This window comes from Motacilla alba, chromosome 14, assembly GCF_015832195.1.
Source record: "Motacilla alba alba isolate MOTALB_02 chromosome 14, Motacilla_alba_V1.0_pri, whole genome shotgun sequence".
NCBI lineage: Eukaryota > Metazoa > Chordata > Aves > Passeriformes > Motacillidae > Motacilla > Motacilla alba.
The window spans coordinates 3,135,967-3,163,953 of NC_052029.1; the positions used below are offsets into that span (position 1 = coordinate 3,135,967).

The following is a 27,987-nucleotide window of genomic DNA, read 5'->3' on the forward strand; positions in this document are numbered from 1 at the left end:
ATGCTGTTGTTCTATAGAGTGTGATGGTTACTGTTTTAGTACTGCTGATACACAGAAGAAATCTGATTTCTTCGAACGCTTCTTTTGACAGAAAACTGTGGCAATTAAAACAGAAGGAGGGGGTAAACTCTACATTAAACCATCTCTGCAGTACTCTGAAGATTTTGAGCCTTATGAAAGCTTGAATGTGGAGAGCAGCAGTGATGATGATGATGATGATGATGATGATGGTCCTCTCTCCGAGGTACAGTTGGCAGCTGCCTTCTGTTGTTCATGGCAGTGTCATTTGAAATGTGATTGTGCCCTGGGATCAGCCTCAGCTGGAGCACCCAAACCCCTCTATAGTGGTGTCTTCATTAGAGAATTTTGCTTTGATGAGATGTGACAAAAAGAAGGAGAAAAATGAAAAGTAAAGTTTCTTGAAAAATCAAGTCTCAATCAGCAACACAACAAAATGTTAAACCTTATTTTTAGGAGGTGGAATATCGTCTCTCTTGGGTTGAATTGAGGTATTTCCTGCAAGGAGCCTCTTTCAGTTCACTTAGTGGTTGTGCAAGTGAACATCACTCCTGGGTTTCAGGTTAGAGAAAGCCGAAACAACAGCTTTTGGTGCCTTTAGAGTCGTCTTTAAATAATGATGCTAAAATTGTTGCATGTCATTGTTTTACCTAACAAAAATCAGACTATTTGAAAATGTTCTAATCAATGCAGTTGCTTTGCATCAAGGATTGTTGTTGTATTGACTGTGCAGCCTTCCATTTGAGCACTAATTGCAGTTTGTTCTAGCACACTTCACAAATGTGAAAGAAAACTAATCAATGAACAAAAATTTATGAATGTTTTTCTGCCTAAGCAAGTAATGACATAAATAAAGCTTTTCTGGGTAGTGGAGTAGCATCTATATATGAAACTGTTAACAGATCTTACCACTGACATCAGACAAAATTCCCAAGCATATTTTCTTAGCTTGCATCTTTCTCTCATTCCTATGTTGCTCTTGCATTGATGATTATTTTTTGCTCTACAAACTTGTTTACACTGATGGATATTTATATCTTTTATGTGGTTTTAATAGGAAGCTAATAATTTCAAAACAACCCCCCACTTATCTTTTTAGTCAAGATGGAAATAATTTTGATTTTGCTGGGGCTATAATGTGTTTTTTTGAATGCCTTGTTACAATGCAGATGCAGAGGTTTCAAAGGAAAAGAAAGCTTGTACAATTTCCTGTCAAAGAGCTGGAAATATTAGTTTTGACTGTCTTAAAGACATGCTCGATATCAAGGCTCAGGTTGCTTATGAACCCTCTTTTGAGCCTGACTTTGTCTGCTCTTTGTAATATATTTCTGTCAACATGGATTTCCTAACAAGTGTAATCTGTAGGAGCTTGAAGCTTTCATTGCAAACTGAATATAGACTGTCACAGTTCATTTGTACCTAAGGTAGCTTCAGGTTTTCATTTTATACAGTTTGCTTACCTATATTTATCTCAAAACTCTAATACCAACAAAGCAGGGGGAAATAAGAAAGCATTTAAGAGATGCAAGGTCTTTTCCTTTTGCATTCATGAAAGCCCACAGCTCTCCAGCATCATCTGTGCTGTTTGTGGTGTGTGATGAGAGAGGCCGGGCAGTTTTTTCCACAGTAAATTTCAAAATAGGTTATTTTTTTGCATAAAATCCTGTTACAGTGTGTCCACTTCAAAAAACTCAGTGCAAGCTGGGAGCTTAGCCCATCAGAGCCCAACTCTTTTTCTGCTGGTTTTTGAAGTACAGATGTGTACAAGGCAGGACTATTATCATCTATCATGTGCTTAAAAAGGAGCTGCTGCTACATGAGCTTGACAGTCTTGTGAAGGGATTTGGAAATTCTGGATTGCAGCTACTCTTCAAACAGCAAGGCACAACTGTGAGACTGCACAAATATATGCCTCTGCTCTCCCCCTTACTTGCTTTTTGTAACTTATTCCTAAAAATTGGTTTTGCACATAAAAGCTCCTTGGCCTACAGAATGTTCCTGCTGGATACTGATGAGAAGAAGCACAGGAGTTGTAGGATGATTTTTCTTTACCAGCCCTCATCAAAGGAGGCAAGACATGACATACGAATGGGAATATTTTTAGCTGCATCATGGCTCTGAGTTCCTCAGAAGATTTTTCTTTCTCCTGGAGAGGAGCTGGCAGCCATTCTGGTTTATTCTAAAATACAAATTTGAGCTTTTCTGACAGATGTGTTTATATTGTAGCAGAAATTGAGAAGCAGCTTGCAGCACAGTGTGGAAGAGGAGAGGATGGAAGAAGATTCCCTTAGTGATGATTATGACTCTGTTGAAGAGGATGTGTTTTCAGACCCATCTCCCACTGAGGAAGCAATTACAGGCTTTGAAGGCCTTCAGTTGGATAGCAGTGGGGCAGTGCAGAAGGAAGGTTCTGAACATCAGGATGCTGGGAGATGCTCTAGCCTTGACTCTGGTGCCCCAATTGTGCTGGAGTTCAACCAGGATCAAAGCAGTAAGTCTGTGTCTTCCACAATTCTTCCTTACAATAATCATTCTCTGGGGGAATTGCTTTTAAGGGTGATCATTAGGATTTACTCCATACCCTCCTAAGTTCTCATGCACTTCAGCAAACCTGTTGTTTTGATCTCCTGATTTGGAACACTTGCATCCTCTTGTACTTCATCAGATCTGTATTTTTAGCAAATCCAAAGATACAGACCTGGTTACTGCACCTGCATCGCTGCCTCTAGACACTTGAGCTAAGATTGTCTCAGACTGTCTGTGAGATTTCTCAAGGAATTACCATGTTTTTAGATATATTTCTGAACTGTTTTTGCAGTAATTCAGGCAGCCAAATCTTCCCAGCCTCACCTTTATTTCACACCCTGGGTGCTGGGTGCCTGTCCCAGTGTGTGCTGTTCATCCCTGGTGATTGACATGAGCCACTTCTTTTTGTCTCTTTGTGTCTCCTTTGGAGCCTCAGTGCCCAAACCCACAACCACTCATTAGATCTCAAAGATGATTTAACAAAGGGTGAAGAGTTCAGGCAGAAACCAGACCTAAGCCTACCTTTAGTATTTCTCAAAATTCCCTCCCTGCTCATTTCTGGTACAGTAATTGGTTTTGTTTTTTTTTTTGGTTTTGTTTATTTTACTGCTTCCTTTTTTTTCTTTTTTTCTTTTTTTTGTTTCCCTCATCTATAGTTAATTGCATAAATTCAGAGGAACAATCCCGGAATGAATTAAGTAGAGGAGTGTTCCTTTCATTATCATGGATGTGAATGGGGAGAAGGGCAGAAGAAGAGACAGGAGTAAGGGATGGAAGTGCAGTGAGAACAAAAGCTCTGGGAGGGTGCAGGACTTTTTGTCCAGAGAGAAATTTCAGAGATGTGATGGAAACAATAGAGGCATTAATAATTCCTAAACCAAAAAGTGAAGGAGTACTTCTATGAGCTATTCTAGAAAACCCTCTCCCCCTCTGAAACTTCTAAACAAGATAACATTTGTGTCTGTATTTTAAGAATTTACTTTGGTATAACTGTGTTAAAAAATGACTCAGGACTTCTTTTTTATTTTTGCTCTTCTTGACAGTAATGCAGGTAAATATCTGGCAGAGATGAGATATCTTGGTACATTATAACACTATTTTTATTTTGTTTGAGTTAGTGCCAGCCATCCATATGTGCTTCTGCATCAACAGAACAGTGCCAGTGAAAGGGATGGAAATTATCACTTTTAAATATGCCAACATAATTAAAGTGGCAAAACTTTAGCATTTAAAATCCAATAAATTTTCCTGGGCTGGCTGCTTCCACGTAACTTTAAAGTTAATTTTTTTTTCCTTTTCATCTTGCAGAAGTGAAGCCAGTGCAAGTTCTCTCAGCCAAAAGAAAGGACAGTGCTGAAGTGTACATTCCTGTCAAACCAGTCACGCTGAAAAATAAAGGCACTCGGCCACTCTCTGCTGAGTTCTTGCACCAGGACAGACATGAAACAATGTATTCTAGTAAGAAATAAGAATATATGATGTCAATAAGGAGAGTTTTTATGCTTCTTCCCCCTCTGGCTCAGATGCAATTTCAGCACACATCTGTCATTATGTGACTTTTTTAGCTGTCACTCTCCTGCTTGTTTTTTTTTTTTTTTTAAGTGGGATTTTCTGTGCTTTTGTTGTTGTTTTTAACACCTCGAATGTTCTGACTTCAGTGAAGTTGTGATAAAGTGTAAAAGCCTGTATACTTCAATCTTCTGCCACATCTTTACTATCTCCCTTCTCTTTTTGCTTCCACAGCACAAGATTTTCCCTCTCCCTTTCAGTCCTTGTTCAGTACTTGCTCTGTGTTTCCCACTTCCCTCGTGGAGGTCTATTCCCTGTGGTATTAATGGAAATGTGTGTTCTCCCAGTCAGCAGTTGATGTTTGGTGGAAGAGTTTAACACAACACATTTGTAGCAATACAAAATGCAGAGTTCTCTACCACAGTAAAGGCATAGTTTTTCACAGCATGACAAAAGAGACCCTGTGTGAAAAGAGACCCTTGGGACTGTTCTTGAATTACACCTTGAACACTGAGATCAGTCTGCAGTGCTGGGTAGATGTGCCAGTATCTAGGACCATACTGGAAAATATCTTTCTTGGACTGGAGAGCATCATTTGAAGCCACTGCTGCTTATTCTAAAAATCTGCTGCTAAGGTGTGGTCTTTACCTGGGGAAAAACCCCAACAAAACACAGCAAAACTCAAATGCAGGGGCTGAAGTTGTGACTGCAGTTGTAGTTCAGTGCAGTCCTTAACTGAACAAGTCTGATCAGCCTGAGTTTTGAAAGGTCTGAGGTGAAGTTTTCAGACCTGCCATACTCTGTGGTCAAGCTGCTCTTTTCAAAAAAGCAGAATCCAGATGTGTCCCAAGAAAGCACTAAGGCCAGTGGTTTTGAAAAGCCAAAATAATTAGTTTCTTAATTAGCAGGAAACCAAACAGAGAAAAATAAGGTAATCCTTTTTGGCTCCAGAATAAATCCCCTTTGTAGCTTCTGAGACCCTCACCCACCATCTGTTGAAGCAGATGTTGCTTTGACTTCCCAGGGATGTGTGCAGCATTTTCTCAGGTTATAATAGTGCTGGTTGGAGCTGTTTCTGTCCAACTACTGTGAGAAATCCTAAATGAATTTCATTTCAGGGGATGATACAGTACAGAAGAATAAGCAGGTGTTTATTCCATCCCTGTTTTTGCAGAGATGACTGATGCTTGTTGAAAGGTTTCATGGGTGTATGTGCAAGGAGTGCATGCACACAAATCTCAGCTCAGTCTGAACTTCTTGTCTTTTCAAGGTGGACTTCATGTTACTTGCACTGTGCTCTCCTCCCTGCAGCCCTGAGAGCACCCTGGCTCTTCAGTATTTCCCCTCACTCTAAATGTCTGTACAACTTCAGTCTCTTCTCTTCCCTTGACTTTTAAAGCCCTCAGATATAACCACTGTGCTTCTCTTTTAGTCCAATCTCACATCATCTGTTAAATTTGATTTCCTTTCTTTCAAACCTGTTTCTAGGCTGTGATGTTTCTGTTTCTCCATGAAGTTTGGGAAGATTGGGATTCGTGTGGGCATTGTGATGACTGCTTAAGTGATAAGGTCATTTATTTTGCCTTGTAAATAGCAACTCCTGACTCCCCTTGTTTTGCTAGAAGTCTCTGGTAGGATTCCTCCAAAATAGCTGAACACCCCAATTAAAAATTCCTGCTGTGCTTAAATTATATATACTTCTTTTCAATGGACTATTACAAGGCATTTCCACTAAATACCAGAACAAAGCAATCAAAAAAAAAAAAAAAGATTATGTTTCTCATTTGTTGGTTTTCCTTTTCTTACGATGCTGTTTTAACTGTTGCCTAAAGAAGATGTGACTTGGAATCTTAGCATAAAACCAAATTGGGGGAATTCAGCTTCATTTGGGATGGTTATAGACTGCTTGCAAAGCCCTGTGTCAGTAACTGAGTGGGAAGTTTCAGACGTTGGAATGTTCTGTACTTGTATGTCCTGAACAAATGAGTATTTCTTCCCTTTTTTTTTTGGTCCCAGAGCCCTTAAGTCGACCAGAAACATCCCTTGCAGTAACCAGGAAGAATGTGTGTGAGAAGGATCCTGACTTCTCTGTTTCAGCTGTTGTTCAAGCAGTGCAGATTGAGAATGAATTCTTGCAGGGAGATCTGCAAAGGCAAGCAGTTGCCACCGACCCCCAAAAGGTATGGAAAAAAAAATAAAAAGAGCTGTTTGTTCAACTAGCAAAACCCCCATGAATTACAATCTCTTACACATTAGGATTGTGTATGAATGAATGGTGATGCCCCCTAAGTGTAATTTAATTTGTATTATTCTTCCAAAGGGTTGTTTCCTTTATTCTGCTTCCTCGGGATGGCATCCCACAGCTCCCTCTTGATTACAGGGATCACTGAGCAACTGATAGAGCAGCCATATGATGTGTCTGTACAATCAGATGCACAGCTGCAGGCCCACTTGAGCCATTTTCATCCTGCAAGCTTCTGAAACGAGGCAATGTGTGATTTTCATGCCAATAAATCCTGCCTTCCTCCAGGACTCTTTAATATGGACACTGCCCCCTGTTAGTGCATGCTCTGCTTTTGGAGCAGAGCTGTCCTGTACACTGCTAGATCTCACTGAGGATGAGCTGGGAAGGGTTTTCTGCCCCAATGTGTGTTCATCTCTTACCTCCAGAAACCATGTTTAAAAGCAATTAAAAACTTATAAGCAAGGAAGTCAAGAAAAAATCAACAAAAAAGTTGAGTAGAGTCAGAGAAAGAGCCCATAGCATTATAAGAATGGAGCACTTTTCTTCTGTTTTCTCTCAGGTATCTTACTGATAGCTCTTTATTTACAAAATAAATCATTATCTTTATGCTAATAGAATTGAGGGGTTTGGGGATTTTAAAAGACTTGATGATTTTGGAGGAGAAAGTCTAGTAGACCTGTGCCAAAGCTTTGGTCAACCCTGAATCCTACCAAATGTATACAATGAGATTTTATATATGTATATATTTATATATATATGTGTGTGTGTGTATTTCCTAATCTTCAGAGTTTGCTTCTATGTTTTCTTCCACATAGAAGATCAAGCTCCAAGCTCAGCTCTTTCATTGCAAATCAAGATCAACTCCATTAAATGTTCTTTAACTTTGTACAGAGTTACAGATGAGCTGGGCCCAAGCTCTTACTTGTTCCAGAGATGCAGATTGATGCTGTGTGGTGAGAACAATCTGAATGGAACACATTAATCTTTTTCTTACTTAGGAGACATTTTCTGTTTCATCTGTTCTTTCTGCAAAGACTGAACCTCCAGAGAAACGCCAGACAAGGACTACAGTCGCCAGAGCTGTGGAGAGATTCTGCCCTTTTGGAAGCAGGTATATATTTATATATATTTGCTTTAGGATAACTTCCTTTTTTAAGAGAGATTTTTTAGAATGCCACCAGTCCAATTACTACACCTGGTAATCTTCAAATACTTGAGATACCATGCAAGTAGCAAATCAGGCAGTGCAGCCTTGGGCCAGTTTCTGTCGAGCAGGATCTGCCAACATCTCACTTAATGGTCCTCAGATCACCTCTGCATTCTCTTCTCACACTGCCTCAGAACCAGCTGGAAATGGAGCCCAGATTTTTAACCAAACTCTGTGAATCTAAGGTGGAATGCTGAAAAAGCTGTCATTTGGTGTTGGGTACATTTTCCTGTGGGGTTCATCCTATCATCTATTCACCTTTGCACCAATTATTTCTTAAAAATAATTATGAGGAAATAACCCAGAATATGTTGTTTCAGACAGAAGAAGAGACTCCTGAAAGCCTTTGTGGAGCGTGGGAGCCATGCTGCCTGTGACAGTGACAGATCCCTGGCTGGTGGCAAAGCTGGAGTAAATTCCATGTGGAGAGAGAAGGTTTGTGCATATGTGCACCATAATTGGTGCTTCCCAGTGTTACTGAAATAAAAGTGCATTGAATGAGCTGTATCCCTCAGTTCTGCCCTACATCAAGTAATAAACCTATGGCAGGGTGCAAAAAGAGAATTTATCAGTGTTCATCAGAAGGACAGGGGAATCAGACAAAGAACAGAGAGTTGGCTGCCTTCTCTTCAGGCTTTTTAAGAGTGTTGATGTGTGGCAGAATTGGTGTAACCCAAAATGATGGATTGAATGTCATCCAAATAGCCTTGACTTTGCAATCTTTTTGCTTCTGACCCATCAGTTTTGCAGTGTGAACAGTCTTTTCTTTCACATTTTATTGGTTGGTCACTGATATTTTTACCGTATTTCATTTTGGTCTAGATGACAGCCAGTATGGAAGTACACGATGCCATTTATGTGACCATGGAACTTCTTTCCAACTGGGGGAATCCAGCAAACGTGGGCCTGAGCCAGGTGGAATTCTTTGATTTCCACAACAAGAGGATCTTTGTGTCTCCTCATGACGTGGACATTCGAAATGCTGACAATGCAGGGGATTTGTGCTGCCTGGTCAATAACAACTCAAATGTAAGACAGCCTAGTGCTGGATGTTAAAATCTCTCATTATAATATTCCTGTAATACTCTGTCTCCAGGTTTTTTGTTCAGAAACATTTTGAACCTGACTGGATAACAACTTATCTGGTAATTAAAAAAAAACCTGCAAATATTGCTTTTTATTAACAAATGCAGCTCTCCTGTTCCAGATGTTGGTATTCAGCTACAACTTTGTTTTAGAACTGGAGTAATCCTTGTGGTCTCAAGGTACAGGAGCTTCACTGCTATTTTTTTTCAGATGGATAATGCAAATTTAAGTAAATTTATGAAGAAAATGTGTCTGTTTTCTCTTGTTCCCTTCTTATCTTTTTACCTAGGGAAGAATCATGGAAATATAAGACTGTGTAGGTAGTTTTGAACAAAAGATTAAGAAAAATATATGGCAGGTAAAAATCTTCCATGGCTCTTGTGTGAGATAGTAAGATGAGGAGATATGAGGTGCTCCCTCTCTAATGACAATGGGCAAAAGACAGTGGCTGGTGTGAAGGAATTAGCAAATGTCCACAGCCCTTCATACAGGCACAGTTTCATTTGTGCTGCTCATTCACTCTGTGCCGTTTTTCATGGGCCTGTAGAGCAAGGATTCTAGGAAAAAATTAGTGTGATGATTTTAGTGGATGAGGATACTGAAGGACTTAGTCTATTAAAAACATAAATTACAGCTCATTTCATGCTAATGGTGCTAATGCTAATGGTGCTTTTCTGCTTGCAAGGTAGATGAGATTTGAAAGAGGACAAATATGCAGTATTTTGAAATTTAGTTGAAACTCCTTATGGAGCATTATTTCCAAATATTTTAAATATTTTTACCTGAAGCATCTTCCATACTGTGTCCTGAAAATTGTAGTTGGGATCTCATAAATACCCATTTTCCTTTTTAGGCTGTGCTGGCTGGCAGCTGACACTCAGTAGTAGTGGTAGTAGCAGTAGTTGTAGTAGTGACTCTCAGACTCTCTAGATATTTATCAATTATGTAGTAATACATTCATTAAGCCATTATGAACCTGTTACTCTCAGTATTACTCATACATTTATAGATCTCATTATTCTTAAGAAATGAGCTTTTATATTGCATTGATTAATATATTCCCTTGATTTGTGACTCTGTAATCTTCTCTCTTGAGGCTGCATCCAAGATGCAGTCTGGGCAGGGAATATGCTCTTAGGCTGTGGGTATGGGGTGCCTGAACTGCAGATTCCTTCAGAAGGCAGAGCAGCACTTCCAGTTTGTGTACATTTCACATCACACAGGAAAGCTTCAGGGTGCATTAAAAACCCAATAAATTAATCAATCTCCAAGCAATGAACATTTTCAGCAGAACAAAAACTTGAAATAAAAACTTATTGTGTGGAAAACTCATTTTACCATGGTTAAAGCACTTCCATCTTTGATCATTTAGGTGTACTTTTGTCTTTGAGAATACTCTTATTGAAGATGAGGGATTTTATTTTATTAGCTTATTTATTACCCTTGCAGACTTTTAAGAAGAGCACTTAAACTGCCTCCTTCCTTGTATTTTGTGATGTACTGTAAAAGAAAATAATGCCTTGCAGGATATCTGGTGCTCTCAACTTTTTAGATTAGATAATAGGGAAGGAATTCTTTACTTTGAGGATGGTGAGGCCCTGGCACAGGGTGCCCAGAGCAGCTGTGGCTGCCCCTGGATCCCTGGAAGTGCCCAAGGCCAACTTGGCCAGGGCTTGGAGCACTCTGGGATAGTGGAAGGTGTCCCTGCCCATCGCAGGGGGTGGAACTGGATGGTTTTTAAGTTCCCTTCCAACCCAAACCATTCTGGGATTCTGTGATAATATTTAGTAAGTCGTAAATTAGGTATTTTATTGAAATTTTTTCCACAAACCTTTTTGGTTCTTATGCACATACAGAGGTCTTTTAAACCTCAGGATAACAAGGACAGGTAAATATCTGATGGTGTTTCTTCCCCATGGGGAACCCTTAGACCTGTGTCATTCCTCTTCACATTGCTTGAGGCTTCATTTACTCTCTATCATTTACACCTTCAGTCCCACAAGAAGCAGTGCCATTCTCCCACAAAATCTTAAGATTAAAGGTTCCCACTCTCCCCTTTTTCCTTGGTCCAGTAAAAAGGTAATTCTGACTCCTTAACATACCAGGTTCACCCTGATGGTTCAAGGAATTTTTGGTTTAGATTTTTCAGCTGCAAGACAATAACCCCAGGCTCAAGTACCTCTTGTGAAGGCAAAGACATGACATCACTCTTTGGGATAACACATGAGTCCTCTCCACAGTCTCTTGAGTTTTGGCATGGATCCTTCAAGGTGCCTTGAATTTCTGGAGTCAGATCTTTGGCACCCTCACGGGGACTGTAACACCTGTGAAGTTATGTAAGCTCGGCCCTATCAGTTATTTCCACTGATGAACAAAAAATGATCTCCATGGCTGCCTCTCAGTCAGGACACAACACTCAGCCTGGCTCTGATAAATCTGTTTTTTGGAACATCGTGTGCAGTTTCACAGAGAAGCCAGTGAGAAGCAGGAGCAGGTCATTTTGGTGCTGAATCAGGTACTCTCCTGTGGAGGCACCTCTGGCTCTCAGTACACACCAGAATCTATTGATTTCTGGGGAGTCAGCTCCTGCCTTGAGAGGTCTGCAGATGGATTGCTTATCAGATGTTGTCTGCAGTTGGGAAATTGTTTTTTAACTGTTCTTATTCAAACTATGGCTTCAAAAACATGATGCAGCTTTGAAGTTGACCCTGGAGTTGGGTTAACAGTGATTTGAGGGCTGTCCTTCATTTCTTTGATGTCAAGAGGCTTCTTTCTTTTTAAGTAGAAAGGATAAAACCTGTCTGGCACTCTTATGGCTGTTGGTGCTCCAAACTGGTGTTAAAGCAGAAACAGTCTCCCAAAGCTTTTTGAGAGGCTCAGGGCAGAGACCCATCAGAGTCTGGAGAGGTGGAGAGAGGACCATGGTGAGAAGTGAGGCTCTGAGCAGGCTCCAGGGTGCTGTCCTTGCCATCGTTAGTCACACAGATAGAGGACTCAGGAGGAAAGTTCTGTGCTTATCACCTTCAGGAAAAACTGAAACACTCACTTCAGAGAGAAAGGTGTGGAAAAAGACTGCTTGTTATCTTCTGTGTGTGTATCTGTGTACTGTGTGTCTCTGAGAACAGGAGGGGAACTAATTTATCAGCTGCTTTCAGATCACTGGTATGTTACCTGCATATGGGTAACACTGAACATCAAATATATTAATATTCAACATTTTGATTCTGAAACTTCCTTCTTTCTGAGCTGCCACATATCCTTTTCTTACATTCTGAACATGTAGAGGTAACAGTTCTTAACAATGTCCAGAATTGGGCCTTTCTTGTTACTTTAAAATCTCTTGATTGCCAGTTGTATGTAAAATCCATGTTGGGAATTCTGTGATGTCTTAGAAATTTTCCAGTGTAGAGTCCAGTACAGCTCTGAGGAGTAGACCTGTAAGTGAAACTGATTTTCTGCAAAGCCTGATTAAAATAGAGGCAGGCAGTAAAGTAAAATTCTCCAAGATTCCCCTCCTCAGAGGACGAACCAGAAGCAAAGAAATTGTGAAATGATTGTAGAATGTCCATTGTGCTCAGTGATCCCCCCTAGTGCTAGCAAAGCTGATTAATTTGATAAAAATAAACTGGGCTTGCTCTGCCTGTGCTCTGAGCGTGCAGATGTCTCCCTGGGACAGCAGGCAGCTGACCTTTAGCTCACTGCCAGCTTGTTGGGAGCTGTCTGGAAGGCGGGAGAGTGGGATTTACTCCTGGGAAATGAGGCTGAGGTTTTGCTCTTTACGTAGCAGATTTTATGAAACCTTTACTTATCTAATGGCCTCCTGCGCTGCTGGGGGGGTGGGGAGTTAATTAAAACACCTGCTCCAGGAGAAGGAGTATTAGTGACAGTCTGCTTGTCTGTGTTTTTAGCTCCCCAAGGAAAGCTGCCTTTGGATGTGCCCTTTCCACCCACCCGTCCAACTTTACTTTGTTATCCGCAATCCCACCCGCTCACGTGACTTTGGTATATCCAAGATCAAGATCTGGAATTACAACACAACAACTCCCAGTGTAAGTAGTCTTTTCTCAACTCCTCTGTATATTTGCTCTTGCCTTGCCTAGGGAAATTCAGTGTGATCTTCTTTCTAAAAGCATGAAATGAAAGCAGATACAATTTCCTGTAATAAAACAGGAGCTGTGAGGTGTCCCTGTCTGCTGAGAAATTTGCTTTTGTCTTAATTGTTAGTGCTAACAGTGTAGTGATAATGTTTTCGTGGGCACAATGAGCATTTGCTTTCAAAGCTATTAAAGACCACTAAAGACCTAATAAAAGGCTTGCACGTCGTCCTGTCATTAATCCTTTACTGTGGTGAGAAATAAAGATACAAAGGTAAGTGCATCTGAGTATTCCGGGCTTTCAGCTGTTTAATCACAATGTAAATAAATACGTGTTTAAATATGTGTTTTCTGGTGTCTATAAATATAAACAGGCTGGCTGTTGCTCAGTTTGGGGTTTGTCACTTTAATGAGAATCATAAAATGGTTTGGGTTGGAAGGACCTTAAAGATCATCCAGTTCCAGCCCCCCTCCCTGGGCAGGGACAATTAAAAAGTCCACTACTGTGTGCTCATAATAAAACCAGTAATCTACTGTTACAAGAGAGACATATCATGGCAGATGGCAGATGGTCTCTTGTCTGTGTGTTTGAATGTCACCATGAATATTATTCTTGTTTGTTCACTGCAGTGTTAAGAAAAAAAAAAAAATCTCAGGTAGTGGATCAAAGAGGATTTGCTGTCCTGGATTATAAATAAGAAGCTTTATCCCTCTGGTTTTGCTCTCATCTGTGTTCTTATATAAGCACATATGGTAATTTATACATACAGAAATGGCCGTGGAAGGGACAGCTTAAAACATATTTACTACAACATGATTTATATTTCTTTTCCTGGAATTTTAATAGCTTTTCTCACTAAAATGTGGCCTACAGGATGTTCCATCATCATTAGAGTGTACGAAAGGGCTGCTGTTCTTGGAGGTAATGGTATGATTTGTTACCAAGCCTAGTGAATAGAATGCAGGACGAACACAGAGATGTTTGTCTGTGTTTCAAGGCTCTGCTTCTTTAATAACCTGCTATTAGACAATGTGTAAAATTCATTGGGAGTACAATCCTATGGATTTTGGTGGAAATGCAGCAGTTTACCCTTGCTGAAGCAATGTTTCATTATCCTTAACATGAAAGAATAATACAAAGCAGTTCTGCCTAAGTCTGTAATTTGTCATTAGGAAGTTTTGTCTAAGAAGTATAAAACCCCAAAATACAATGAATGAACAATTTTCTTCCTGCTAGTGTAAATCCAGAGCCAGATTTCTGTGTGGATTTTGGGAATCATTCTAACTGCCTTCTTTCCCTCAAAAACCACGTAAGTGAGAGATGTCCAAGTACTGCTTCCAAAAATAGGCCAAAAATTAAGTCAGGCCGATACTTTTGTATATTTGAATTTCAAAACTTGAGCCTAAAAGGAGAAAAAATTTGTCTGAAGGAAGCTGTAAAAGTCAGATGATATCATTGTCATAGATTCCTTGATTCATTGAATCACAAGGAAGGTCTCAGAGGATGCTTCATCTTGCCTTTATTTACTTCAGATGAGACCTCCAAAAAAGGAGGTGATTTTCAGTCTGCAGGAAGGGAACAAGTGTGAGCCAGCTGTAAGACAGCAGCCAGCTTTTTCCCAGTTTATCTGCAACAGTCAGACATTTTGTAACTACTTGATACAGCCTTGAAATTGCATGGTTAATGGTGCTATTAAAACCTTTTTCAAAGATCCAGTCTAATGTGTGTTGTATGTCTTCACAAAACTGGGAATGGAATCAATACCTAAATGCACTAAGGTCTTAGGTGCTCTCCAGCTAAATAGTTCTCTTCTTCAGGTGGTTGCCTGTGTGTTTGTTCCTTCTGTGCCTATGTTCCTGTCCATTCTCTTGGGGTTTTTTTTCAGTGCTGGATTACCCCTGGGGCGCCTGCAAGGATGCAGCAACTTTCTTCCAGCACAATCAGTTTTGTAGAAGTATTTTCTTTGATTCTTGACTTCTTTTCTCCTGCTTCTTTTTCACACTATTCTGAAAAGTCAGGCAGAAGCCATTTCAGGTCCTCTGTCCAGGAGGAATTCTCAGAAAAGTGCCTCTGGTTTTAGGCTCTGTCCTTTGTGCACAAATATCACAGAAATGGCCAGAAATACCATCCCTATTTTCTCCTTGGGAGGCCCTGTCCCAGCAGACACCCTGGGAGGGCTGCGGGTGCAAGCTGGGAAGGAACATCAAGAGGAACCAGAATTATTTTCACAAAATCTTTTTTCTTTCTGACCATGCTCATACCTACTTGCTTGTTCTGAGGCATTGTGCCCTTTTAATTACTCTTCCAGGATGGAAAGGCCTGCCTTGGATGAAGTACTGAGTGGTTGTTTACAGGGTGGGATTACTCCTGAGGAAGGGATTTTTCCAGCCTCCTCACGCTTGAGGAGAGCTGAGCAGTGGTACTGGGGAAGCTAAACTGTCAATCTTTTCCACCAGAACAGATCACTAAGCAACTGGAAACTCAGAAGAGGGGTGGGAGGGAATGAAAAAGAGCAGTTCTTAGTCTTGTGCCTGCATATGTTTGTTCTTGGAGTCTCTTGGGATGTGTTCAGATTTTTCCTCCCTGAGGCTCAGTCTGCTCAGGATTTTGGTGCAGATTTTCATTAGCTCCTCTGAGCTGTCAGCTCTTGGAACGCCTGCCCCAGTCCAGTCTGTCTCTGTTATCCTAGAAATACCTGGCTGCTTCATCTTGGTACACTTCAGACCTTTTCTGCTTCCTAAAATACCTATCCCAGACATTCCAAAGCATCAGAGAACAGTCTCCCACTGACTGGAAAAGCAATTTTGAAGTGAGTGACCCCTTTTTGGGCTTGACTGTCCCTTTTTCGGGGAGAATGAGCTCCACTATCTCACTTTGTAGTGTTTTCTCTGCCTACCTGACCTCCTCTGCTGCTGGTGAGGGCAGTGGAATTAATTTCAAAACATGTTGTTCTTAAGAAGTTGCTGATTTTAATTTAAAAAGATGACATTGACAAATACTTTTCAAATGTACATCTCTATTTTTGTGTTCCACTTCACTTTATATCTATTTCCAGGTAAAAATGCAGAACTAAGGGCTGGATGTTCCTAACAGCAGTAGGGCTGGAATGTTATGGAGAAATGTTCCAGTCATCCCAAATTCAACTGTGAATATTCAATATCTCTAGCATTTAAGGAGGATATTGGCAGTTTAGACATATAAAAATTTTAAAAATAGCATTATTGGGACATACTGATAGTCTTTCTCTTCCCCATCATAATTCCAGGCAAAGCCATGCAGGTAGTTTTCAACAGATGTAATTATTGAAATGTTTTGATCCCCAGTTAGATCAATCTAGCAGTGTCCTCATTCAAGGGGAAAAAATATCCTGTTTTATGGCTGACTGCATCAGCACAGAAATACAGCACTTTATGATCCTACAGGAGTTCCACAGGCAGCCAGGCCATAATGGCCAATTAAACTGGTTTTACAGCTGCTCACTGGGAACTCAGGGAAGGTTATCTTTTTCTGTCAGGAATGTGTCCTGCATTCCTGCACCCCCTCCCCTCCCTCACCTGTAGCTTTCTTGTCATGCCTGCATCTTCTGCTTTTCCTCTGGGTACATCCATATTGCATTTTTTGGCCTCAGAGATGTTATTATTGGGAAGGCAACAGGATGGAAGCTATGAAAACTTGTAAAGCTTAAACAGTGTGTTCAGGAGTGAAGAACCGGAGACTTTCATGCTTGGGAAGGAGTGATGGGTTTAGTCTGGGAGCAGAGGAAAATAAAAATCAGTATTCAAGGAGAACTGACAGGCTGGAAATGAGAAAGACGGATGAAACTGAAACTTCTTACTTTCACAAAAAGCTTCTTAGTTTTCACAAAAAGAAGGAAAGAACAGAGAGTCTCTGAAAGACTCCATGAGATGGACAAGTTAGAGAACAGAATGGAGGTGGATTGTGTCTCATCTTCTGTATTTTCTTTGAAGATAATGGTATTTTTGTCAAGAGGGGGAAAAGGTTATATTGAAATGGTGAAGAGAGTAGAAAGAACATTAGTTCTAACTTCAATGGAATAAAAATTCAGGTATTGGTGAGTGCCACAGAGAAGGAGAACATAGAGATAAAGTTGTGAGTGGCAGAATTGTGTCTGAGATGAAGGCCTGCTCTTTAAAAGGCTAGTTAAGTGTTGGAATAGGCTATCAAGGCAGATTAGTTGAAAACTGTTAAAACCAGATTTCCTCACAATGGTGTAGGTTATTTTACATTCTTCAGTGGAAAGAGATGGACTGGATGATTTTTTTTTCCCTCACTGTACTTTCTAGCTCTGCGTTTCTGTAACTCTGTAACTCTTTTTTTTAACTCTGGTGGCTTTGATCTGGGTGGTTGTTCACTGTGGAACATGTCATGAAAGTGGTGAATCTTAGGGATGAAAAGCAAAATGTTCCTCTGGAATTTATATCCTGATCAAATATAATTGTACTTAATCTAGGCTTTTTCCCTCAAGCTTTTTTAAATAATCAAACCTTGTCAGACAAAGTGATAGCAGTGTCTAGCAGGGTTTCCTGTCCTTTAAAAAAAATCTTATCTATTACACAGTGTTTCTTAGTCATTTCAGCTTTAGATTAAAAAGCAGTTGAAAGCACATACTGGCACAGGGTTTAATTGTTTTCATCTGTCTATTGATTAAGTGTTCAAATGTCAGAGTCCCAGAGCTGTGATATCTAATGCTTGAAAGCTTGACTGAAATCTTCGTACCTTTATTTTTGTAGGACCTTGATGTTGGAGCAAAGAAGGTGAAGTTGTATGTTGATGAGAACCTTGTATTTGATGGTGAATTAGAGAGAGGCTCTGGAGATCTCCTTGCTGACCACAACACCACAATTGACCTTACAGATCACAAGCCAGATAGCTCAGCATCTCTCTCAGCTGAGAGGAGAGAAGGAAATGCACCTGCAGGCCCAGACAAGAAAACAGACCTACATTTTAAATGCTCAGAATCAAACAGTGCTTCACTGAACTGGACAGCTCTGCCAGAAGAAAATCTTCTTGAGCCTAAGATGAACTCAATCAGCTTTACAAAGAAAAATTTGTCTCAGTTAGAGGATGATCTGAAAGTGTTCCCATCTCAAGTTTGTATAAAAGATTCCAAAGAGGAGGAAGCAGCAGTTCCAGAGCACGTTCAGTCTGATGATGAGCTTTGTTTGAGTGAGCAAATGGAAAGGTTAACGGGAAGAAAACTGACTGATTCTGCAGGGGCAATTCCTTCTTGGTTACAGTCATCTTCCCAGGTAACACGGAATAATCAAGTCACTCCCAGTAGGCAGAAGCCTCCATGGCTTGCTACAGAACAGAATTTCAACTCAAGATTTCAAACAAAGCCAGATGAAATCGTGAAAAACTTCTCAGATCTGAGAAATGAGGATGTCAAATGTCAGAGGCATGACCCGGGAGGACCCAATAGTAGAAATGCATCTGGAGATGGGAGATCACAAACGCTGACCAGAAAGGATGCTGATGTGGACTTGGACATTTTTGACTCCCTTTCTAATAAAAACTGCTGCAGTTTGCAGTACCCTGTGAGTGGAAGGAGAAGTGTCATGTCTGGTAAAAAGCTGGGATTAAATGCTACAAATCTTGGAGAAGATGATTCTGCTCTCAAAGGTAAGAGGTCACAATAGCAACCTTAGCCCAGGTGCTGACGTGTTCTCCATTTTGCAGAGGCACAAACTCATTTTAGGTGGAAGGGACTTCTTGAGACTCCTGGAAGTTTAGACAGGGGATATTTGTTTGGCTATTTGTGATATTTTCCTCCTGAGAATACTCAGTCTGTCTCCTGGTCCTACACCTGATGTGAAACACTCTTCAGAAAAATTCACATTCTGGTTTAGGGGCCTTTAATTTATTTGGAGCAGCTGGAAGATGAAATTTCAGTAAATTACATTCTAAAAATTGACAGTCCTGTAGACAGCAAATGTTTGCTAATATCAATTAAAATCTGCAGAGAGATAAAGAAGATTACATCCCAAATTTGCAGAGTTTATTTGTGTAGTAGCTTTGTGTCTTTCTTGGTGAGAATAGATGCTCAATATATTTATTCAGAGTGAATGGAAAATTACCCTTATTTTTCTTCTCCACTCATAATTTCATAGACCTCTCCCTCAGACATCTTGCTTACTTATGAAGGGTTTTCTAATAAATTTAGCTGTTGTCTGCTCTGTGCTGTTGATTATCCTTGTCTTCCTTCCCCAGACCTCCTGCTGGAGGTGGATCCAGCTTTGTGCAGTTGTGTTCTGCCTCTGGCAGGATCCAGCAGTGTGTCCCCAGGGAACAGCAGGAGAACTGTGCAACTTCCTAAGTTCCTCTTCATCTCAACATCTGGCAATCCATGGCTAGGAAATTTTCAGGGCATGAGATAATATATTTGTGTTTAACAAGTGTAAATAACAGAAAAGTAGAATTTCTTACCCACAAGTTCTGCTTTGGCTCTTTCACCCAACTTGCCATTGCTTGGGATATATGTTTGTCCTCCATTTTCACTTTCAAGCCATGACACTCTGAGTGCTGGGTTTTGGACCCTTCATGCCCTTGCTTGGCATTCTGTAGTGCATCAGCATTCAGTATCTTGTCTCAAATGAAGAGTTAAAGCAACAAGGACAACGAGACCCAGAGAATCGGAATAAGATGTTACAAAACTACAAATGGAAATTTTGGGGGTGATTGACCATCAGAACGATTTACATGAAAATGTATCTTGCTGTATATTGAATTTGGGTGTTTACATGCAAGTAAGAGTGACAAGGGACAGAAAATTCACCTAAATGAAGGAGTGCCAGCTCAAATTCTACAGCAGGTAGTGCAGGGCTTTCTCAGACAAAGGTAAAATGGCTCTTTCTAAACTTAGAATGTCTGAATTTTTCTTCGTCTCACCCTCTGTGGAGACAGCAGCAATTTCATCAGTGTATCTGAAGTTATACCTCAAAGAAGAGAAGAACAGGGAAGTTTGGAACAGGTGCCACCTGCCCTTCACCCACCCCACTCCCTGCAGCCCATTCACTGTTTCACATTTCACAGTATCTGTTACATGAAAAACTTCACGTTGTGAAAACTGTAAATAAATCCCACCTTGAGAAGTTCTGTTCAGTTGTGAAAATGGAGATAAATTAGGAATTTCAATGCAAACTACAAGATGAGGGTTATAATTTTTCAATGTAAATTTTCTGTGATTTTGCTCAGAGCAGGTTGTCCTATGGTGCTTAAAGCTCCCAATGTGTTTTAGTCCCTGGGAAACTGCAGCCACCCAGCAGCTTTTGTTCTCTCTGCTGTGTGTGCAGGGTAAAGCCATCTTCAAATGGAGCTGAGAGAGCTTTAACAACAGGAAAACCTTTTAAGTGTTTCCCTGAGAGTGCTGGATTTTAATTGGCCTGGGGCTAAGAGAAGGGCAGTGGAGGGTGGGACAAAAGGAAGGCTCAGAGGCTCCTGTGGATGTCACAGCATGGCTTTGGTCACTAAATGCTTCACAAGAACAACAGGAATTAGTAACAGCACGTACAGGCTTGGCTCGAGTTAATGTTGCTATAAAAACATCAATTTTTCTTTGATAACCAGTTTAATGTGCGAAGGAAATGGTGGGAGTATGCTGATAAAATTTGCAAATAACATATAATTTGGTTTATTATGAGTTAAGGAGATTGAAGAACTGCACAGAACGATGAACTTGAGGACTGGAGCAATGGAATGCAATTCAGTAGAATGCTTGCAGGCTCGTCTGGGGACTAATAACCAAAAATTAAGTTGTAAGCTGAGTAATCATCAATTGCAAATGACCGAGGAAGAGAAGACTCATGGTTGAGTAACTGATGGCAGATTGACTGAAATGCTGGTGTGAGCAGTGATTGGAGCACTGCACTCCCAGGATGGATCAGCAGAGGCATTTTGGGTACTTGGGAAACCTCAATATCTCAACACAGGCACTTGTGAGACTCGCTTGGAAAACTGCAGCTCTGATCATCCATTTTCAGGAAAGCTGATTACCAAGTGGAACAGATACAGAGGAGGGCTTTTAGAATGATTTGGGAAATGAAGCATGTGATTGCAGCATGGAAATATGATTGCTGTTTATAACTGCAGGGAGTAAAAAAAGAGATTAACACAACAGAGGGAGAAGAAGGGTGTTTTTTTTCTATGTAGTCTTGCCCCAAAATGTAGTTTTCTAAAGTTTTGAGAGGAATTGTGTGTGGTGTGTGTCGCCACCAGAAGCTGAATTGGTGGTTCAAGGCACTCCTGAACCCACAGAGGAGTTGGATGTTTGAGGTGTCATTATAAATAATGCATTTTAGATTCTTAAAATAAAAAAGGCCTGTAAGCCTTCAGCCATTGGTGTCTGCTTTTGGGCCACCCCTGCTTTCCTTTCAGAGCTCCACTTCTCCTGTTACCACTCCTTAAAGTAGCTCACAAACCTTTTAACTTCCCCTTGCACTGCCCTAGAGGGGCTTCAGGATTGTAACCTCTGGACTGTTGGAAGTATTTTGTGTTTGAAAAGAAAAGGGAAAAACCCTCCCAAATTAGGGGAGTCATTGGATGTTAAATACTCCTCTGTACTCTGCTCATCCTGAAATTTTAAAGCTTTGACATTTTCAAGGGGTAAATATTTGTACAGTGCCTTGTCCAGGTGAATTGTGAGGCTCTGGGATGTATTGTTGGGGATCAGCCACCTCTTCAGTATCTGTACTGGTAGTGGTGTGAGCAGTACAGTGATTTAAGAATGTCTGATGTTCTCTGAAATATAGACCTTTCCTTCATGTCTGCCTTTTCCTTGAGGTGTAAGGAGGAGTGCCAGGTTGGTCTCCAGCCTTTCATTCTGGAAGACAACCCTTTTCCAGGTAGTTTCCCATCTGCTTTAAAATTCTTAATTTTATCTCACGTGTCCCCACTGTAAGTGATTATTTGCCATGGATAGATTAGGAACATTGCCTCTTTCCAGTATTTCCAAAAGCACAGTTAAAAGTTAGTCTTGAGCAGTCTTTTGGGAAAATTTTGTTTTGCATTTCACAGCAATTGGCATTTATTCTTGATAACCATTTGTTTTAGTATCCACCCAAGGACACTGTACAGAAGTAAAATCTGGCCCACGGGCCTGTAATTGTTCAGTACTCCACTTCCTTTTCTTCATTTATTTGAAGAAAATACATGAGTGACTGCTTTATTGAAACTCTTGGTTATTATCTGTTCTTAATTGTTTTGAGATGGAAATGAAGCAGTTCCCCAGTGCAGCCACAAGAAGATGCTTTGTTCCCACTGGGCCCCTCTGATTTGTTGCTCTCCCATTGTTGCATTCCCATTGGATATCTTGTCATTATCCTCTTCCTGTATCTCACACGTGCTGAAAAATAGGAAAAATATTTGGACATTACCTGCCTAGAATGCAATGCTCACCTCATCATCCCTGTCTGCTGAACCTGCTCCTTTTCCCACCACTTTTCTTTATACACCTGTGCCTCATTTTGAGAGGAAGAACCAGCTTTTCTCTGTAATGCTTTACATTAACCAGTTCAGCCATTTCCAGCTGTATGAAAGACCTGCAGAAATGCAGAGGGATGTTTAAAACTCCTCTAACAGCCACACAATAAGTATCACTGGGCAAATATCCCAATTTCTTTAAGGACTGAGGCAAGAATTCACAGCCTCAATGTAGTTGCAGTTTGTACCATGGCAGGAGTTCTGCTCCTCCATAGGTAAAAGTGATTTTGTTCATTGTGTTTGAGTGGGGAAGGGAAACTGGGACACGTGGCCTTCATCACAGACAGGCAAAGTAAAAGTGCTGCTGTCTGAGAATTTCCCAGTGAGGGACACAACATCATTCTGCAGAGTCAGTGTTGGAGTGGTTTGCTCCCTGTTTGTACATTAAATGCCTTTGTAATGTTGTTTTCAGATGACGACTTTCCCATCAAGGACGTAGCAACCTCTAGGATGAAGTGGTGCAGTGAGCAAGAACACACTCTGCAGGAGTCCTGGAACTCCTTGGTGAAATTTAATTATTCCCACCGTGGTCGGATCTCGAACATGGATTTTCAAGGGGATATTTTTGATGAGTTTCTCCATCAGCAGAAAATCAACCGGCCTGGAGAATATCAGAGAAAAGAGGGGCTGCAAACACTACCAAAGAAACAAGAGGAAGAAAATTCTGTGGAGATACAGGATGGAAGTGATTTTAAAATCCCAGTTTTACCTTATGGGCAGCACTTGGTGATAGACATCCGAACAACGTGGGGAGACAGACATTATGTTGGTCTTAATGGAATTGAAATTTTCAGTTCTAAAGGAGAGCCTGTTCATATTGCAAAAATAACAGCTGAACCCCCTGACATAAATATTTTACCAGCTTATGGAAATGATCCCAGGATAGTAACCAACCTCATAGACGGGGTGAATCGGACCCAGGATGACATGCACCTCTGGCTGGCACCATTCACCCCCGGAAAACCTCACTTCATCTTTATTGACTTCGTGGATTCCTGTCAGGTAGCCATGATTAGGATCTGGAATTACAATAAATCCCGAATCCACTCCTTCCGAGGTGTGAAAGACATCATCATGGTGCTGGATGAGCAGTGCATCTTTAAAGGAGAGATTGCCAAAGCCTCAGGAACCTTGTCTGGAGGTAGGCTATCATTCCTGATTTTCTTTGTGGAAACAGCAGTACAATACAAACAGAATACATTTAGCTAGTTTGTTATCATTTTCCACTTCAAAGCAAGCTGGCACTTTGTCTGGTGTTTAATTTAAAAACATAATGCAAAGCCCATTAATGCATTCTTCACTGATACTGGGGATTTTAGCAGCATACAGAGCTAATCTCCATTTTTAACTATGTCTTAGCAACCAGTCTGTGTTTCAATCCCATCAGATAGGCACTAGAAATTTCAAAGTTGCATCTTTTTGTTTGTTTTCACATACATGGTCTTTGGAAAAGGTGGTTGGGAAGCTTTTTTCATATTTTCTTTTCTATGTATCTGAAATCTGACTGAATTCTTTAGTGAATTCTCTAATTTTCCATTGAATTTCTATTAGAGAAATGGAATTTCTATTGAAATGAATGACCGTTAGAGAAATTGTCCAGAGAGTTTCTGAATAGCCCAAAAGCTTCAGGAGCAGCTCCTGGTCCTTTGACAAGAGTTTCCAGCAGGGTGTTAGAGAATCCATTAGAGAATTGACATTCTCTAATTTTCCATCAGAATTCTCTAATTTTCCACTGTGCAAGATAAGTTTGAGAGTGAAACACTAATTACAGCCACAGTCAGTATCAATTTGCCATATATTATCTTTAAACACTTCTGCAAATTAAATGCAAAGAAGGAGCAAAAATAATTTTTCTCATTCTTTATTTTCTTTTTTGCATTATTTCTCCATTTAATTCTATGTGTTGCCTTCAGCTCCAGAGCACTTTGGGGATACCATATTGTTCACTACTGATGATGATATTCTTGAAGCCATTTACTACTATGATGAGACATATGATGGAGAAATGGGAGATTCCAGCTCCCTGAGATATGAGGAAGAGCTGAAGAGGCCAACAACTGCAGACAGGGAGGGAGATGAGAGACCTTTTACACAAGCAGGGTTGAGAACAGAGGATCAACAGGTGGGGGCCTCTATGTTTAAAGCTCTATAAATGTCTCTTTGAAATATGGAAGTAATAGACACATTTCTAGGCTGGAATAAAACTGCAGAAGAACTAACACAATTATTACTATTTAAAAGACATTTTTTCACCAGATCAATAATTTATGCTATTTTTTTTAAAGCCCTAAAGGTCCTCCAAATTGTGGTTTCCCTGATTAATTAATAAGCCTACTTCTTTACTTACTTGGAGGTTCTTACTTGGAGGTTTCAGTGATTTTTCCTACACAGCTACTCCTGTAATGAGTAGCTGTGCTCCCTGGCACTCCAAACCAAAGATTTTTCCATATTGTTGGTTTCTTCCTCCACAAATCAAGGATGTTAAACAAGAAGGGTCTCTTCCTCTCAACCCTCCCCTTATTTTTCCTCTTTTTCTTTTTTTTTTTTTTTTAACTAGCTTTATCACAGGTTTGGGTGCATTTTGCATCATAAAAACTCCTCTTTTCTAGTCCATGCTGAAGGTATTTCACTCCTTGGAGGAAGGCTGTATTTCCAAGCACTTGAGCTCTTGCCTTATGCCATTCCAGCCCAGCAGTCCAGTGTTTCAGCAAAGATCCCACAGGATCCAATATCCACAGGATCCAATATCCACCATTTTCTCAAGATGGTGTGTGGCAGTCTTTGACCTGTTTTCCTTAAAATTTGAATCTTCCTGAGCACCCTCTGTTGCATCAGTGAGGTTGTCTTTTTCTTGGGTTCACACTCCTGTGAGTCTGTCAGGAGATCCAAAGCTGAATCAATCCAAATTCCAGGGGCTCCAGCCAAGCTCTTCCCAGGGATGTATGGTTCCCAATGAGCCTCCTGTGGTTGCCAAACCTTCCCCTTCTGTCTTCTCTTTTTCTTGTGGCTCACAAGACAAAAGGAGATCCAGTGGTGCTGGAATTTGGTCTCACTGGTAAGACCATGAGTCAGTGGCTTTAACCCTTGGATTTCTGCAGTAATTTTGATCCCATCTTTGCATGCAGTGGCTGAAACTGCTCAGAACCTTGCACAGTGCAGGGTTTCATGAAGACAAACTGAAGCTGAACTTTCTTTTCCTGATCACCTGTTTATTGTGAGCATTCACCAGGACGGCTTCCATGGCAGAAGCTTGGCCCTGGACTGTCAGGACCTTGCTCAGACAGGCCCTGCCTTTCATTTTGCTGCTCAGCTCTGATGTCCTTCACACCCTGTTGTCCCTCTGAAACTGCTGTATCAGCGGTGGAGTAACAAAAGCTGTTGTGACTGAGCCATTGATCTCCCTGTCACTGGCTGTTTGCTGGTACCATCAGGATTTCTGTAGGGGGATGTTTATGCTACCAGAATGATCCAGATCCTCTGCACAATTTGTCTTCCCCAGCCTAATGTTGTCAGACCAGTATTGACCAGTTTGAGCAGCCCTGCTGTTGTTCATTCCTCTTTATTCCCTGTTGCACATTCAGTATATGAAATGGTGTGTTTTGCTAAAAACTTTCCAAAAGCTCTTACAGAAGTGTCTTACTTTTCTGTCAGTGTTATCCATGGCCCTCTGTCTGTCCATGAATTCAGGAATCCTTAACATGTTGATTTTATAGCAGATCAGACCTGTGACTACTGCACTTGATTCAGCTCGGGGGCCAGTAGTGGCTGCTGAGACAGAAAGAAAGAACAGCACAAACACACTGTGCTGTTTCTCTGAAACACTCATTCAGCCCTTAGAAATGTGTCTCACAAGGACTTTTTAACTTAACCTCTGTGTTTAATATCCTGCCGCAGATTTTTATTGCATTAATTCATCCGCCGGCTTTTTGAACCCACGTGCACTTTTAAAATTTACAGGGCTCCGTGGCAAATTTCCCAGCTGAACCTGCATGGCACAAACAACCTCCTCCTGTTTGTTGCCAGCTTCATTTAATGTTCTCTAGGTTTTGTGTTGGAAGAAACAAAACAATTATTCCACACTCCCTTCTGCAAGCCACTCAAAAGATTAATACCCCTGTGTTAGTCTTCTAAATCTTTTCCAGAATGGTTGCTCCTAGGAAGGTGTTGAACATTTGGTCAGGTGTAAGATCATGGTAATACTTTCTACTTTTTATTGCTTTTCCAATAACTCCTGTATTATGGTGGCGTTTTGTTTTAGCCATAAAAATCTAAGAAAACAGCTAGGACAATGCCCACTAGCAGAAGTAGTTAAAATAGTAGAAAATGAGACCATATCTTAAAGAAAATATATTTGGCATCAGTGGAATGGAATCATCAGGAAGGGATCTGAGTGGATAAGGAAGGGAGAAAAGAGGTGGTAAGGTGCCTTGGCACAAATGGTTTATGCACTGCTAGGGAGAGCATTATTTTGCAATCAGTAAACCCAGTGTCCATGGGTTTTGATTTTCAGTAAAGTTGCAAATTTTAATTCCCAGGCTGGTGTTTTAGAATTGTTGTGAGGAACAGAACCGGCTTGTGAGAGAGGCATCCCCAGTGGGAGGGATTTTCCCCTGTGTAGATTCTGTGGGTTTATTTCAGAGCCCATTTCCTGTTCAGTCTCACCTGAATTACCTCGATTCCCCCAGGGACATTTGCTGCCACATGAAGGATATTGCAGTCTGGGAGCCCATGAGATCCTGGGGATCAGTGGTTAAATTGCAGGGATCTAATGGAACAAGGAGACAAGTGTTGACAAGTCTTTATTTATTTCACTTAGGCACAGTGTAGATCCTTTTGATGTATTGTGGCTGACAGGAAGTTTATTTCTAATGATGAATTAAAGAGAAAGAGTCTGGACTTCTAATTTCCTGTTTGGCCTTTTGACTACTAATGAGGATTGAGCTGATGTTTATATAGAGCTACTTATAAAAATGCCAAGATTTCATTCTAATCTACTATTATTTATTTTGGAGCCAATACTGGTATAGTGAAGTTAAGATTGTTTTCTCTGTTTTACATTTGTCCACAGAGAGCAGAATTTGCCATTTTATCCCACTTACTCAGTGAAGTGAATTCTATCTGCAATCCTTTGCCATTTTTGTCTTTACTACCCTGATTGCCCCAGTGTGATCAGCAAATTTTGTCATCTGTTTCTTCACTTTTCTGAACAGCATAGGCAATTTTTAATTAGCATTGCCGGAGCACAAGCACAAGCTTTTGGACCAGTTTGCTTGTTTGTTCTGCCTCTTAATTCCTGAGAAGAAATTGTGGTGGCACTCTCTGGTCTTGACTTCCTTCCAGACTCCTTGTGTCTGCAACAGATTTGCAACATATTGCAAATACAGCATATTATCACTTGCTGATGGCAGTCAGCAGGGAAATAAGTGTTATTTAAGGATTTCAGCCTCTTTGAGAAGAGGTAGCTCACACTATGGAGTCTCCCATTTCACATTTCTATATGCACTAAGCTAAAACCCTCCTCTAATAGTCTTGGCTTTTTAAGAACCCACCTGATATTCTACAATTTGGGTCATGTTTTTCATTTTTTGCAGGACAGCCTGGGTGGGGAGGCAGAGGGGAGATTGATATACAAAAAGAAACAGGTACAAATATAACTTTTTTACAAATACAGACTTTAGAAGCAGTCAGTGTAAGTGTAATACTGAACCTGTTCCTTGACTTTTTTATAGGTTCAAGAGCGAGACTCTGTCTCTGAATGCATACCAAAGGAAACAGGAATATTTACTGGGAAATGTAAGTTCTT

The 27,987-nt window shown here is 40.6% G+C and overlaps 1 protein-coding gene across 10 annotated transcripts in view; it reads left to right on the forward strand.

Moving 5' to 3' along the window:
- The window catches only part of LOC119706739 (katanin interacting protein), a 57,070-nt gene that overhangs the window by 9,456 nt on the left and 19,627 nt on the right, over positions 1-27,987 (forward strand). For 6 of the 10 annotated variants that reach the window (XM_038150698.1, XM_038150703.1, XM_038150707.1 and 3 more), the window contains 13 exons: positions 92-244; positions 2,245-2,509; positions 3,853-4,002; positions 6,070-6,233; positions 7,297-7,409; positions 7,826-7,940; positions 8,328-8,534; positions 12,500-12,640; positions 17,438-18,329; positions 22,597-23,325; positions 24,098-24,306; positions 27,776-27,826; positions 27,914-27,977. In XM_038150698.1, the coding sequence (XP_038006626.1) occupies positions 92-244; positions 2,245-2,509; positions 3,853-4,002; positions 6,070-6,233; positions 7,297-7,409; positions 7,826-7,940; positions 8,328-8,534; positions 12,500-12,640; positions 17,438-18,329; positions 22,597-23,325; positions 24,098-24,306; positions 27,776-27,826; positions 27,914-27,977 (3,253 nt within the window). The remainder of the gene's footprint in view (positions 1-91; positions 245-2,244; positions 2,510-3,852; positions 4,003-6,069; positions 6,234-7,296; positions 7,410-7,825; positions 7,941-8,327; positions 8,535-12,499; positions 12,641-17,437; positions 18,330-22,596; positions 23,326-24,097; positions 24,307-27,775; positions 27,827-27,913; positions 27,978-27,987) is intronic. The other 4 variants (XM_038150704.1, XM_038150702.1, XM_038150706.1 and 1 more) reach the window with 4 other exon arrangements.